The 16,264-nt window shown below is 43.1% G+C and overlaps 1 protein-coding gene across 5 annotated transcripts in view; it reads right to left on the bottom strand.

The window, feature by feature from the left end:
- NR2C2 (nuclear receptor subfamily 2 group C member 2) overlaps positions 1-16,264 on the bottom strand; it is an 88,140-nt gene that overhangs the window by 21,781 nt on the left and 50,095 nt on the right. For 4 of the 5 annotated variants that reach the window (XR_003900580.1, XR_003900579.1, XM_029915819.1 and 1 more), the window contains exons 3-5: positions 4,843-5,043; positions 2,671-2,773; positions 11-190 (exon numbers count right to left, since the gene is read on the bottom strand). Coding sequence is in view for 3 of the 5 variants with exons in the window: in XM_029915819.1 (XP_029771679.1) it covers positions 11-190; positions 2,671-2,773; positions 4,843-5,043 (484 nt within the window). In the remaining 2 variants the exon portion in view is untranslated. The remainder of the gene's footprint in view (positions 1-10; positions 191-2,670; positions 2,774-4,842; positions 5,044-16,264) is intronic. The other variant, XM_029915821.1, reaches the window with a different exon arrangement.

The raw sequence follows: 16,264 nt of genomic DNA, 5'->3' as shown, positions 1-16,264 counted from the left end.
TGTTACTCACATTCCATTTTCATGCCCATCTCTAAGCATTTTTTCAGCCGGCAAAACTGACAGCGGTTCCGGTGATGCTTATTAATGATGCAGTCTTGGTTGCTCCGGCAGCTGTAGGTCAGATTTTTCCTTACACTCCTTTTGAAGAAACCTTTGCAACCTTCACAACTGACGGCCCCATAGTGACGGCCTGAAAGGAGGAAGAGTGTGTGAAGCAGTTCACCAAGCGAAGAGGTGATCCGCCACAGGTCCTGTTTCTCAGGTAAGTCTATCAAGGTGACCGACCAGTGCAGTGTCAGATACTGGCAGCCATAGGCCTGAGCATTAAACATGGCACTTAGGTTCTTCCCGATAATCTTTAAAGTAGTCCTGTGATGTCATGATGGAAAAATAGGAGTCAAACAGGTTACGTGACAGCTGGTAAACAGCACAACCTTAATGCTTTTAGTACACATAGGATCTAATGTGCAGCAGGAGCTCACGGCTAATGGCTGAACCACACTGTCCACTCCTGTGCACCTAGTCCTGGCTCTGCAGACCTGGGCTTGTGATGCTACCCAGCGCTCCTGTCCTGGTGACAGTGGCACGAAGCAAACGCACGTATGGCTTTTTGAGCACATAGGGCCTACTGTTCCTCCCTCCCATTTACTCCCTCTGTGTGAGTCTTATCCTGGGCCCTAAGCTACCCTGCGGAAGCACAGGGGCCCTGACTGTGTAGGCCCAAGGTGATGGAAGGGTGCATGCCATGTGGCTCACTTGGGTTAAGTATTCAGACCCTTTTGGAAACACGATTCTAGAAATACATTTATTACACACGGTTCTTTTTTTCTAATCTTGTTTACTTTGGTGTTTCTAACTTCTAATGACTAACCTTTTAATGACATTTAAAAGATGCCCCCATCTCAATTCACCCTTCCAAATTCACCATGTGCTTCCACACACGTCACACCTTATTTGCTCCTCGAGGGGACTGACCATGAAAGTTTCCTGGCTGGTCTTCTGTAATCCAATGTCACAGCTACACTGCTAGAAACACTTCATAGGATCATCACTGATGGTGGTTACTGAGTGTCCCACTGTCTTAAGCTTTCATGTGCAGAGTCATTCCAAGTGTGTACTTGGAAGGTCTCAATTTTGTGGCTTGAAGAATAGTGCTAGGGGCACCTGGGTGGCTAGTTGGTTAAGCATCTGATTCTTGGTTTCGGCTTACATCACGATCTCTCAATTTTGTGGGTTTAAGCCCTGCATTGGGTTCTGTGCTGGCAGAGCACAACCTCTTTGGGATTCTCTCTCTCCCTCTCTGCCCCTCCCCCACTTGCTGTCTCAAATAAACAATAACAACAACAACAAAAAAGAATAGTGCTAAAATTCCTGTGTAGACATCAGTTTTCTTCTTTCCAGTGTATTTCCTTAGCCTCTCTGGACTTTAGAGTGACCTCTAGTAGCTGGAGGCTGTGGCATGAGAAGCCTGTGACTAGGCCATTCCTTTAAGCCCAGAAAGAGACTGACAAATGGGGAAGCCAAGCAGATTCTGTGGCCTCTTCCTTATGTTCATGCTTCATTCATTTGTTTAAAAGTTTGCAGAATGCCTTTCCCCGCTAAGCAAGCTGACAGGATAGAGTGGTCTACACAAAAGAGTGATGAAGACATTGGCTTCAGAGAAAGGGCACGATGGGTTGGGTTTTGCCTTGTTCAAGACAAGGGGTAGAAACAAAGGCAGGGCGACCTGGCAGAGCACATGATGCCACGAGCTAGGAGGGGACTGTAGTTTCCGACTTCGGTTGATGCTTGCCTGGGCTGTCTTCCTAAGATGTTTGGTCGACTTTTTTTAGTTTTAAACAGGACTACAAAGTGCTCAAAGTTCCTAGGACTTCTGTTACCACAACTAATCAGAAAACTCAGGCCTATGTCCCTAGCACAGCTGAAAAAGTACCTTATTAAATATTTGTCTATCCTGTATTGCTTTGTCAGCACATATACTAAATACTTCTCTTTCCTTCCTGCCCGCCTCACCTCCTACAGCTTCCTGGCATTAGCAGACTGAATTCTGAACTTTGGGGCCAGTCATCTTCTTGACTCTCCTTGCACTCACATCCTAACCACAGAAGCCCAAGTTTTCTCCCAAAGATATGATGGGTATGGAAAGTAAACTCGCTGGGCTCTGGCTTCACCAGCTGGAATACCCTTCTCTTTTACCCAACATGCACACATTCAACTGCCAAGTCTCACAGAATGTGACTGCCGCTGGGAGACCCTGCCTGACCCTGGGACTCCAGCCAGAATTGCATGCTTCCTCCTCCATTACAGCAGTTACCACACTGGGTTAGAGTGAGGGGATGATAGAAGATGAAGAAGAAATAGGTAACACATCTTGTGAAATAGCAAAGCACTGGCTGATATTACCTAGATTAAAGAAAACGACTGCTTTCTTAGTAGTATGTAAATATATAACTAAGATTTACAAGTCACAGAAATAGTATCTTGACTTTTCCTTTTGATTCTAATAATCTAATTGGTTTGCTTATTTATATTACTATCCTACTAAGAAAAGTGAAGTTCATGTTCTGAAACCTACAAAATATGTTCTCTCTCTGATAATCCACCCCCCACCCCCGCATTTAATTCATGACTTTGGACCATGATGTATACCTATAATCGAGGGTTACGTACCAGAGGCTTTGTCGCCACAGACTACACAGTACTCTACCACCTGGGGCCGCTGGACGTCAGCCTTCCCCAGCAAACGTTCCACACAAGCAGAGTCCGTGACAATCTAAGAAGAATTGGGAAACAAGCAAAGTGCTGATTAGAAATCAGATCATTAAAGCAAAGTAATGTTTAACTATAAATTCCTAATCTTGGGTTTCTAAGCAGGGCAGAACTGGGACAATCCCACTTGACAACTTAGTCGGATATCCAGAATGGCTCTGCTCCTCACCTAGACTATGCCCTTTCAGCTGTGGTGGTGGCAGGGGGTGGCGGTGGGGGTGGGGGGAGTTGTCCAAGGTCAGGCATTGGTTTTTACTGGTCTACTCTCCTATCTGGCTAGCACAACCACCCAGGATGCAGATGCCTCAACATGAAGGTCTTTCTGGCTGCTTCTCTATTCCCATAAAACAGCTTAGAAGTATGCAGAGAGGTGTATTTGGCAGTGAAATAATCAAGCTTTAGCAATTTAATTATTACTATTATTTAATAAGTAGGTCTCTTCTTGAGGCAGCTGGGGACCTCTGAAACCTGTTATTTCTTCTTCAATTTTTAGGTGACAGTGTTACTCATCTGGAAGAATACTGTAACTGACACCAATATGAGAAAGTGAAAAAGACCTGTTACTAAATAATGTACCAATAATAACCCTTAAACTCATTTCTGTATGGTGGGAATATACCATGTAAAATGACTTCCTAAAAGATATGCAACAAAATCAATAGCCACCTTCTCATGAACAAGCAGAAGTCTAAATAAGCAGGGAAAAATTCTGATTTCAGATGATCAGCACGTACTCTGGGAAAGGAAGAGGCAGTATTTATTAACTGCACTATGAGATGTATCAAAAGTACAGTTCTGAAAGCTGAGCATAATTTCTGTTCTGAACTCAGCTCTATCACAAGAAAAAACATCATTTCCTTTCCTTATTTTTCTCCACAGTAGGAAGTCCCTGCCAGCCCAAAACACATGGATTCTTAGCAGCATTATTCACAAGAGCCAAAAGGTAGAAGCTCCCCAAACATCCAACAACAGAGGACTATATAAAGAGTGGTCTATATATACAGTGGAATATTATTTAGCCTAAAGGAAGGCAATTCTGACACATGCTACCACATAGATGAACCTTGAAGACATTATGCTCAGTGAAATAAGCTGACTGCAAAAGAAATAATACTGTAGATTCCACTTATGTGAGGTCCCTAAAATAGCCAAAGTCAGAAAGACAGAAAGTAGGATAGAGGCTGTCAGGGCTGGGGGAGAAGGAATGGGGACTTAGTGTTTAATGGGGACAGAGTTTCCATTAGGGAAGATAAAAAGAATTCTGGAGACAGGTGGTGAAGAATGCTACACGACAATGTAAGTGTATTTAATGCCACTGAACTGGACACCTAAAAGCCATTAAGAAGGTAAATTTTAGGTTATATTTTACCATGATTTTTAAAAAATTAAAAACAAACAAAAACATGGATCCCATCTTGACTTTCACTGAATCTACTCCCTGCTTGGCCACCATGAGACGTTGGCCTTGAGTCTGCTTCTCTTAAGTGCTGGGCTTGGACATTCAGTGCCTCTCAATAACCCTGCTTTCTGTCAAGCTCTTTTTGTTCCTATACCTGGCCCCCTCCCCATCTCACCCTGCCAGCGCAGAGATGGAGATGGAGATGGTGACTGAGGGACCCAGAGGCAGCAGTTCATAGGAGCAAGGAAGGACAGAACGAAGAGTTGGGACGAGTCCTGACGACCTGGATGAGGCTGAAGTGAGAGTTAGGAAGCAGTCAGTCCTCTCCTAACTGTGGTCAGCCCCAGACCCCTAAAACATCAGGGGCCAAGAACTGCCACCGTGCAACCATACTTTAGTTAGAATGATTCTTTAGTGGTCTCAGGGTCAGCTTGCTCACACCACTCTCCTGTGGGCCACTCATTTTTTCGGCTCAACTTCCATTCCATCTGAGCACTGCAGCTGGATGCCTTCTTGGGACTCGCCCCTCACTTGCTGGTTTTTGACTTTAGCCAAAGCAGCAATCTGCCATGGCTTGCAGATCCTCCAAGGAACTTCTAGAGATGATGTGGCCTCCAAGACAGAGGAAAGATCAGAAACAAGTGCAGAAACAAGTGTCTGCCAATAGGCCTCACCTGGATCCTGCCAGGGACAAGGTTGTCCGAGGTGGTGAATATGAGCTGCTTGGCACTGGATGTCTCCGGGGAAGCCAGGATCACCTTCCCAGTTCCAGCTCCATCTGGGCTGGTCAGGATGAACTGCTGCTTGGGGGACCCGGAGGCGTCCACTGCGGTGACTATCTGGATCTTCTGTCCTGTCTGCTGGTCTGTTACAATCTACAAGACACAACATGGAGGCTGCTCTCACGGAGCATCATGCGACTTGTGTACTTGCAGGTGGTGCTCAAAGCGGTGACTGCCCAATGCCGTCCTGGAGTCAATGCTGGTCCAAGATGCAGTTTCACCAGGGCATGGTGAAATGAGAAAAATAAAACACGGCCATGAGCTTTTCAGAAACTAATTATCATAGAGCTAATTTTTTGGGGGATGATATCCTTCCTGTTTTTAATTAAAATGACCTATAGGGTGTGTATGTGGGGTACTGAATGAAGGCTGTCAAAAGATACAAACTTCGAGTTGTAAGATAAGTAAGTACTGGGGATGTCATGTACAGCATGGTGACTGCAGCTAACTTGGGTGTGATGTCTTTGGAAGTTATTAAGGGAGATCCTATGAGTTCCCATGATAAGAAATAAAGCATTTTTTCTTTCTCTTTCTGTGTCTGTATGTGATGACGGATGCTAACTAAACTTACAGTGGCCATCTGTTCATAATACATGTAAGATTAAGCACTATGCTGTATACTGTAAACTTATAGAGTGCTGTCAATTATAATCTCAATAAAACTGGAAACATAAAAGCCCTTTCTTGTATGAAATGGAGATATTAATAGTAGATGATAGGTTTAACTAAAAACAAAAAACAAAAACCAAAAAAACAAAACAAAACAAAAAAAACCAACCCTTGGGGAGCCTGAGTGGCTCTGTTGGTTAAGTGTCCGACTTTGGCTCAGGTCATGATCTCATGGTTCATGAGTTTGAGTCCCACGTCGGCTCTGTGCTGACAGCTCAAAGCCTGGAGCCTGCTTCGAATTCTGTGTCTCCCTCTATTCTCTGTCCCTTTCCTTCTTGCACTGTCTCTCTCTTGCTCTCTCAAAAATAAACAAACACACAAAAAAATAATCTTTGTCTTGGGCATAATAAACTCCAGAAAACTCCTGACCCTGATTCCTCCAGAGGTGACCACCATTCAGGGGGCCAGCTGTCAGAGCTTGCCTCTTCCCAGAGTCCCTGCCTTAACTGCATCAGTTGCAATAAAAATAATCGCTACAGCAAGAGTGACTATTCATTCCTGCTCATGAAATTTTCTGAAGCCACTTTACTCCCTGTCCTGCTGCCTTCTAGGCTGAGTGCCCAGCTTGGAGCACTGCCCATCTTTTCCTTGGGGATAGCAGGAGGGCCTCATAGCAAACAGGGTTTTTGGGGCTGTTGTGGCTGGGCCTTGGATAAGGGGAGATATACTACATCTCTGGCTGGAACTCAGTTCCCTATACCATATTTATTGCCAGGTCTGGTATCCACATCTTGATAGATGTTGCCTTGTGACAAAGCATTCAAAGGTTCAGACAACAAAATTCCACAGACTCCAGCTTACCACCTTTGCCAACTATCCAGTATGAAAAATCAGACAATGTTGGTTGGTTCAACAGAAAATGACATAGGTAAGAAAAGACCCAATTACTTAATATATGTTTACTGAGTGTCCACTATGAGTCAAGCACTGCTCTTGGTATTAGGACAGGGACATGAATACAGCAGAGAGCCTACCTCGTGGACACTGATATTGTAGACTATCAGTCTTGCTAGGTGCCTTGAAGAAAACTAAAAAGCAGAGTAAATGGACAAATCATGTCAAGGGAAAAAAGGCAGGGAGCCACGTTAGAAGAAAAGATCTCTCTGATGGAGTGGTGTTGAGCAAATACCTGAATGAAGTAAGAGAGGAAGACATACAAATATGGGCAAAGTATGCTACAGGCTGAGACTGTAGCAAGCTCAAGACCAGAAAGGAGAGCAGACTGGGAACAAAAGATATAAGAACAAATCCTTAGCTCATGGCTGGGCATGAATTCCAGCATATCATCATTTGCAACTGAAGTGTCAGAAGATCTTTAAGGATAAAGAAGAAACATTTAAAAGAATGAAAGGAAGTACGTTTCATTGTTACACAGGCAGATTCCTGGGGTATACTTACGCAGACTCTCCTGGAAAACATGAGACACAAAACTTTATAAGAAGAATTCTCTTAAAAAAAACTTTTCCTATCCAATGATGAACTGAAAGACTGCAGACAGGATGACACACACTTCTCTCAGCTGCCACAGAAGGTAACAAAGGTAACAAGCTGGCTTTGGAAGGCCCTTATAACTCTGAGACCTAGGAGTCAACTGTTAGACTTCCTTTGCAGGTCTACTAGAACTTAATCTTCCTAAACTACCTTCCCTGTTAAGAAATGAGATAGTCACAGGGGCACCTGGGTGGCTGTTGGTTAAGCATCTGACTTTAGCTCAGGTCATGATCTCAAGGTTTGTTGGTTTGAGCCCTGCGTCAGACTCTGTGCTGACAGCTCAGAGCCTGGAGCCTGCTTCAGATTCTTTGTCTCCCTCCCTCTCTGCTCCTCCCCCACTCATGTTCTGTCTCCCAAAAATATAAACATTAAAAAAATTAAAAATAAAAAGAAATGAGAGAGTCATGTGATTGAGAGGATCTTCAATCACCAGCTATAACCAAGGCATAGCTAGTAGAAGTCCTTCACATGTTCAGAGGTGAAGCACTCTACATCTGAGCATCTGCCCATTCACAGTAATGGGCATGTCACTACCTTTGCTGCCATTCCACAGGCCTCTTGGTTGAGGCATGGCAGGTATGGGGCTAGGATAGGGGTGGGAGGCGGGAGTGACTGGGTCTTGACAGGGACCACCGCTCTTAGTGGCTATATGTAATGTATCCTAAAGCTCAAATTATTCTTTTCTGTTTTCTCCCCAAGGTTTAGGGTCACAGAAGAACCCTAGGGAGACCCTTACACAAACAAAGGCTTTGCTGACAAACACAAGCAGGCAGACTCCTGTTTAACAAAACCAAGGAAACATCAAATTGGGAAGATGTAGGAGCACCAGGGTGGCGCAGTCAGTTAAGCATCTGACTCTTGATCTTGGCTCAGGTCATGATCAGGTCATGATCTCCTGGTTCATGAGATCAAGCCCTGCATCAAGCTCACGGCGCAGAGCCTATTTGGGATTCTGTCTCTCTTCTCTGCCCCTTCCCTACTTGCACTCTCTCTCTTAAAATAAATAAGTAAACTTAAAAAAAATTGAGAGGATGTATGCAGACTTATTAAATCTCCTGTGGAGGGGTGAAGAAGTATTGTTGGTAGAATCAATGTTCTCAAAAGAGATGGTTACATCTTAACCCCCAGGATTTATGAATGTGATCTTACTTAGAAATAGGATCTTTGTAAGTGTGATCAAGTGAAGATGAGTCCATACTGGATTAGGGTGGGCCCCAAATCCAATGACTAGCGTCCTTACTAGAAGGCCCTGTGACAATGGAGGCAGAGACTGAAGTGGTGCAGCTGCAAGCAAGAAACTCCAAGGACTGCTGGGAATGACCAGAAGCTAGAAAGGCATGGGGGCAGCGGGAGGGGGTGCTTCTCGAGAATCTTAAAGAGAGCATAGCCTTAGCGAGCACTTTGATTTTGGGCTTCTGTGCTCCAAAACTGTGAGAAGATAAATTTCTGTTGTTTTAAGGCACCAAGTTTGTGGCAATTTGTTATGGCAGCCCCAGGAAATGAATATGAGAAGCAAACTTTATTTAATCTCTTCATTTGGAACAAATGTTTGTACTCTCTGCTTGTAATGGTAACAAATGGAGGGTGGGGAAGAACCTGAGGAGGGAGGTCTGGTTTCCTGTGTGACTCTTAAGGTTGTCCACAGCCTGGCTACGCAGTACTGCTACAATGCCATTTTTTAAAAAATTTTCTTTTATGTTTTTTATTTATTTTTGAGAGACAGAGAGAGACAGTGTGAGCAGGGGAGGGCCAGAGAGAGAGAGGGAGACACAGAATCCGAAGACAGGCTCCAGGCTCTGAGCTGTCAGCACAGAGCCTGGCGCAGGGCTCAAACCCACGAACTGTGAGATCATGACCTGAGCCAAAGTTGGACGCTTAACCGACTCAGCCACCCAGGCGCCCCAATGCTGGTTTTCAAAAGCTACATTTGTTTCAATGTGACTGACAGATATACTAGGGAATAATATGAGCACAATGTAAATCTTGTGTCTGTTTATGCCTGATTTCTCTGAGAAACTGTACACAAAGAAAGTGACACCCAGGTGAAGTGAGTGGAGTGGGAATGGCCAGCTCTGTGCATGTGGTATTGCAGCTTTCCTTGGTTTCAGATCACCCCTCTCACAATCATTCAGGAGCTACGATCCTCTCACACTGCCTCCAGAAGGAAGCTTCAAGCATCTTTCAAGGTAAAGTGCCATATTGTATTGTAGTCATTATGTATTTCCTAACTATTTAAAATATATAAAACTGCAGTTTAAATTAAATTTATACCTGTTTTTTTAGTGTGTCACCAACAGTGTTTAAGTGTTATGCCACTAATCCCATCCCCCCCACAATCCCCATGGTTTCTACTGCAAAATTTAGCAGTGTGGGAATTCTTAGGAACACATATGTCACATTATAGCAAAGTGGACTACATACTCTACCGGCCCAAGGCTCTCTCTACTTCCACCCTAAAAGGACCTCAATGTGACCTGACTTACTGCCATTCTCTTCCATGTTACCCACTCTCTGTTCCAGCCAAGCTGGGCTCATGATTTACGTTGTAAAGAAAAGCCTGCAAATTGGAAGGCCTAAAGGCAAAAAACAGCCAATGGATAACTTTTGCTTAATCTCCCAGAGTTTAAAATTTTTAAAAGCTGGCTGCCAACTCCGAAAGATAGAGTATTTACCATAAAAATTGGATTTATAGTTCTTGTGACAAGCTGGAAGCTGGGGCCACCCTGGATCTAAGTCCCCCTGTGGTTACCAGCTGGCTGTGTTTGGCTGCCCCTTCAGATGGGGCTTGGGCTCTCTGGTTGGCCGCAATCCCCACCTTGCCCACCGTCTCTACTGCCACCTGGTCCTGTAAACACCAGTTTATGATCCTGAAATAGGGCTTTGCAGCTAGAGCTGTGAATGGAATGCTCACTCTACTGCTTCCCAACTGGGTCACTGTGGAGCCGTTATATGAGCTTTCTGATCCCCTGTTTACATATCCATAAAAAAGGATTACTAGGAAAGTGAAATGATATGTGTGTGAAAGCACTTGGTACACGGCCCAGAACATAAGAGGCCCTCAATAAGAAGTATTTCCTGCTCTATGCTCTCACATACTTCTCTCCTCATTGGGAAGCCTTGTCTTACCCCTTTCATTTTATCTAATTTCTTCCACTGACTACATTCTTTCATTCATTCCTTTAATGCTTACAAAGAGGGTCTACTCTATGCCATGGGCTTTGCTAGATTATAGGCATTATGGAGATGGCTCCTGCTCTCACTGAGCTTTTAGTTTAGTGGAAAAGTGGCAGAAAACATGTAAACAGACCAACCAGTGAACAACTTAAGTTTATGATAAATATTATGAGGGTAAAGATCTGGCTGGATGGAGTAGGAGAGAACACAGGCACTTACCCTTTTAGGAAGAGAGGTCAAGGAAGGCTTCTGTGTTAAGGTGGCATGTTAAAACAAGATTCAAGGCAAAGAAGGGAGTCGGATTAAGGTTTAGGGAAAAGTGTGTTCCAAGTAATGGGAAATGTTCTGTCACATGTCACATGGAAAGACCTAAGAGGAAGGAACACTTAGAACTGACATCAGGCAATGAAGAGTGGCCCAGGAGCCTACAGGGGGAGGTGGGCTGGCCTTGCTCAGAGTCAGGATTTCATTCCACGAACAATGGGAGCCGCTTAAGGGTTTTGCCCTCTTGAAGCAGGTCTTTATGTTTCTTGTATTATTTTATATCTATCTTATATTACACTATTTTATACACACATATACACTTTAAAATATATAAATATATATAAAGTTTGTTAGACTGTTACAAGTCAGTGTAAATTAAACATAACAGGACAATAGTGAGATAATTAATGAAAAAATAAAGGCAAAAAGTTGTTAAAATTTTTTTTACCAATGCAAAAAGGTAAATGAATCTTTCACTTAAAAATAAATTTTAAGGGGCATCTGGGTGGCTCAGTTGCTTAAGCATCGACTCTGGCTCAAGTCATGATCTCACGGCTCATGAGTTCAAGCCCCACGTCAGGCTCTGTGCTGACAGCTCAGAGCCTGGAGCCTGCTTCAGGTTCTGTGTCTCCCTCTCTCTCTGCCTCTCCCCCACTTGCACAATCTCTCTCTCAAATATAAACATTAAATTAAAAAAATATTTTTAACTCATATGAGAAGTTAGTGCTGCTCACAGGCAAAGATCAAACAAGTATATTCTCCATTCAGCCTCACTAATTCAATCCCTAGAAAGTTTATGTGGGTAAAATATTTGACAAAGCTTTCCTCCCTTGGTAACATAAAACAGTAACATTCAGGATTTTAAGTGAGGGAATGATGGGCTTTGCATTTTAAACAGATCTTCCTAGATGCTGGATGGAAAAAAAAAGAAAGAAAAAAAGTGGAAGCTGAGGAACTATTAGGTTGTTCCTGGAGAAGCCCAGCTGAAAGCTGAAGGTGGTGGCTGTGGGATTGGGGAAAGCAGAGGACCACTGCAGGATGCAAACCGGACGGAGAAGCAACTGCATGAGCTGGTGGGTACAGACGTAAGGACTGGAGAACGAAGAGCCAGGGATGACTCTCAGGTCTCTAGCCTGAACAACGGGGTGATGGAAGGGCCAGGGCTGGCAGGAACTCACAAGTCGGTTTTTACCATGCCAAATAAGAGATGGCCGAGGAGATGTGTCAAGTACACTACCAGATAGAGGAGTTTGGAGCTCATGGTATATTTCTAGCTTCAACTTCAATGTACAGAGCTTAGAAGTCATCATTTCATCTTAACAAGAAAAAGAAAACCAATGATTTCAGTTGGCCTTGTCAGAAAACCTGAGGATGCAGGGCAAACTCTATTCTAATCTGGAGAGAGGCAGATTCACAAAGTCTGAGATCTGCTTAGCTGGACCAGAAGCCAACCTGGAGGAACACTCAGAAGGTAATTGCAATGAATTGCTAAAGACTTAGCACAGACTAGCACAGGAATAAGAACTCTTGGGTACCACAGTCATAGGAGGGTCCCTCATACTTTCATGGGTTTTAGCTCCAGGAATCCCACTTGGTTTCCAAGGTGAAAAGATCAGAAAGATTATCTGGTGGCTCTGGTAGGGGAAGGGGAAGAATTTTTATAAAATGAATTCAAGGGTTTCTTCTGTAAACAAATGCCTACTCCCCAGGGGAAAAGGTTTTATACCTGAGTCTTATCCCACCTGGGGAAAGGGCATTTCTTCAACTCCAGGCCCCTCAGGTTCCCCTATCTCATCTAAGGGGTAGGCAGTAGAGGAAATTAATACACACTTGTGAAGGTCACAGCTTGCAATAAGATTTATAAGAAGTATATATTTGGTCATTCAGATGACAAAAGTATATTTTTCAGATATACATGATCTTTATCCATAGTTCCTGAAAATACTTTAGGGCCATAAAAGTGGAATGAGTGTCTTGTTATTAGTGAAGATGACTTTTGGGACCCCTCCCAAGGGCAGGGACTGATTACTAGAAAGATCAACCATGTGATGAAAGGGTTGGAACTTTCACTCCCCCTTCCCCTGGGGGTTTGGGGTTTGGGGTTCGGGGAGGGGCTGGAAGTTGAATCAGCCAATGGTCAGTGACTTAATTGTGTCTATGTAATGAAGCCTCCAATAAAAACCCAAGAGAACAACTTTTTGGCCCATTTATAGAGAACTTCCATGCTTGGGGAACCATAACATTTCTGTGTGTCACTAAGCTGGCTGGCCCCAAATTTCACAAGGACAAAAATCCCTTTGTTTGGCACCTTGCTCTAGGTATCTCTTCGTCTAGCTGTCGATTGGATCCTTTAATAAACTGGAAAACATGAATAAATGCTTCCCTACATTCTGTGAACTGCTCTAGCAAATTAATTGAACCTAAGAAAGTCATTGAACCCTAATCTGTACCTGTTTGGTCTGAAGCATAGGTAACAACCTGGGACTTGGGACTGATATACAACGTGGGAGGCAGTTCTGTAGGATTGAATGGTTAGTCTGTGGAATCTATGCTATCTCTACATCGACAGTGTCAGAATTGCTTGGTGTTGTATATGTGGGACTCCTCCAAACCTGCCCCAAAGTTAGAACTAGGTCCAGGAACTCTTTTTTTTTAATTGTTTTTATTTAATGTTTTTTATGTATTTTTGAGAGACAGAGACAGCACAAGCAGGGGAGGGTCAGAGAGAGAGAGGGAGACACAGAATCCAAAGCGGGCTCCAGGCTCTGAGCTAGCAGTCAGCACAGAGCCCCGACGCGGGGCTCAAACCCACGAACCATGAGATCATGACCTGAGCCAAAGCCAGACGCTTAACTGACTAAGCCACCCAGGCACCCCAGGCCCAGGAACTCTTATAGGTAGCCCAAGGACACAGGCCCACTAAAATACTGAGATTTCATCATAAGATTAAAGAATGCTTCTGCTCTCCCACACTTTACCACCACACCAACAGGGCTTCAGTGTAACAGTGGATTCCCCTGGAAGAACTTTATGATACAGATACTCTGAAGGAGAATATCCAAGGAAGCCCAAAGTCAAGAGGAGAGACCAAGACAAAGGCACTAGAGGAATTTGAAACCTCTGAACCTACAGCTACAGAAAACATCATTCACAGCTCAATACCTAGCCTGATCAATATAAATCCCCATACTAGAGGCTCACTTTTCCTTTCTTATTATCTAACATAGACATTCTCTGGTTTTAAAGAGAAAATGTACAAGGCATGCCAAGAGGCAAGAAAAACACAATCCACAGAGATAAAGTAAGCATCAGAATCAGACTCGGGCACAAATGTTGGAATCACCAAACAGCAACTTAAAATACAAAGATTAATATGTTAAGGTCTCAAGAGGAAAAAGACAACATGCAGGAACAGAGGAGAAAAGTAAGAAGATGGAAATTCTCAGAAAGCAAGAAATGCTAGAATTCAAAAACATTGTAATAGAAGTGAAGAATGGCTTGATGGACTCCTGAGCAGACTAGACTGGACAGAACTAAGGAAAGAATCAGTGAGCTTAAAGATAGTGATATAGGAAACAAGGGCAGAAGGAAATGTAATTAAATTTCCTTGTAACTTGCAGTTCATTGACAAATACTTGAGAAAGTCAGAGTAAAACATTCCTCCAAGAAACTCCCTCTGTCTTGTCTTCATGTTAATACCTTACTAGAGAGAAAACAACCTTAACTTGATAATAACAAGGCCTCCCTTTTGCCTTTATCCCCCCGATTCCACAGTACTGTACATAATCAGTCACTCATCACAATCTCAGGGCAGCTCTTTCTGCCCATGGGTCTCGTTTCCATGCTTTAGTAATGTCACTTTTTTTTTTTTTTTTGCATCAAAGACACCTCAATTCTTTCTTGGCAGGCAATTCCAGACACCCCCCCCACCACATTCCAAAACTGCATCAGACAGGTCAACAGAAACATCCCTAACTGAAATGCAAAGGGAAAATCCAATGAGGGAACACAGAAGAAAATATACAAACAAAAAACAGAAGAGAGTATCCAAGAACTTAGGGACAATTTCAAGATATAACATATGTATTACTGGAATACCAGAAGAAGAATGAAGAAATATTTGAAGTAACAGCGGCTAAGAACTTCCTAAAATTAATGACAAACAGAATAAATACTAAAATACTCTATCTAGACAAATCCTACCTGTAAGGCCAAATACAGATTGAAGACAAGGGGCTTAATTCTCTCTGAAAAATAAAGAAGTTTCTTTCCCCTTTCCCTTTCCTTTTAGAACTCTTTCTCTTTTTCGTATGTATGTAAATCTTTATAATGGTTAGATGAGCCTCTTGCCAGTCTCACAACTCAGGAATGTTTTCTCGAGGTTCTGGGAGACACCATTTTGAAATGCAAACTTGAAGAGAGACAGCTCCCTTACCCTCTAGGCCTCTGGGAATGTAAGGACCTAACCTGGTGGGCACCTTGCTCCTCTTGCAAACTACCTCCCATCATAGAGATTTAAGAACTGCCCCCCCCCCCCCACTCAATAAAGCCAACAAACGACACAGTTGGTTTCCACAATTTCTGTGATAAAGTTAGGATCTTGAAAACATATGTAATGGGTTGTACCAGCTTGGCTATACAAATGAGTGAAATTCCTTTCCATCTTTGCAATTTCTTAGAAGATTGCCTATAATGCACATCATATTCTTATTTAATGTTTACTTAAAAAAAAGAAGAAGAAGGAGGAGGAGGAGGAAAGAAAAGAAAGGGGCATCTGGCTGGCTCACAACTCTTGATCTTGGAGTTAGGGATTTGAGCGTGGGTATAGAGATTACTTAAGAATAAAATCTTAAAAAAAAAAGGAGGGGAAAAAAAAATCCCCGTTTCCTTTCATCTACCTTAATGGAGAGTTCTCTGCACTGGGAAAAGATTTTGTTTCTTTTCATTATATTTCCTCAACATATTTAAACCACAGAAAACCAAAGAGAAAATAATTGAAAGAAGCCTGCTGGGGGAGGGGGTGGGTTGGGGAGGAGAAACACCTCTCCTATAGAGAAACAATAGATAAACAAATTGTGGTCTATCCATAAATTGGGATATTATTCAGCCATAAAAAGTAATAAAGTACTGGTTCATGCTACATCATAGATAGATGAACATTATGCTAAGTGAAAGATACTATACACAAAAGGCCATATATTATTTGATTCCATTAATAGGAAATGTCCGAAATTGATAAGTCAATAGAGACAGAATGTAGACTGGTGGTTGCTAGGGACTAGAGGGAAGAACAAACAGGGAGAAACTGCTGAATGGATAAGGCGTTTCACTCTGGGGTGATGAAAAGGTTTTGAAACTATATAGAGGTGGTGGTTGTACAACACTGTGAATGTGTTAAATGCCACTGACCTGTTCACATTAAAATAATTAAATTTTATGTCCTATGAACTTCACTGAAAATAATTAAAAAAATTTTTTTAAATGTTTTATTTACTTTTGATACAGAGAGAGACAGAGCATGAGAGGGGGAGGGGCAGAGAGAAGGAGACACAGAACCAGAAGCAGGCTCCAGGCTCTGAGCTAGCTGTCAGCACAGAGCCTGACGCGGGGCTTGAACCCACGACCGTAAGACCATAACCTGAGCCGAAGTCGGAGGCTTAACCGAATGAGCCATCCAGGCGCCCCCGAAAATAAAGCCTCCAACTTTGGCTCAGGT

The sequence above is a fragment of the Suricata suricatta genome, chromosome 12 (assembly GCF_006229205.1).
Source record: "Suricata suricatta isolate VVHF042 chromosome 12, meerkat_22Aug2017_6uvM2_HiC, whole genome shotgun sequence".
Lineage (NCBI taxonomy): Eukaryota > Metazoa > Chordata > Mammalia > Carnivora > Herpestidae > Suricata > Suricata suricatta.
This window is presented reverse-complemented; position numbering and strand designations above follow the sequence as displayed.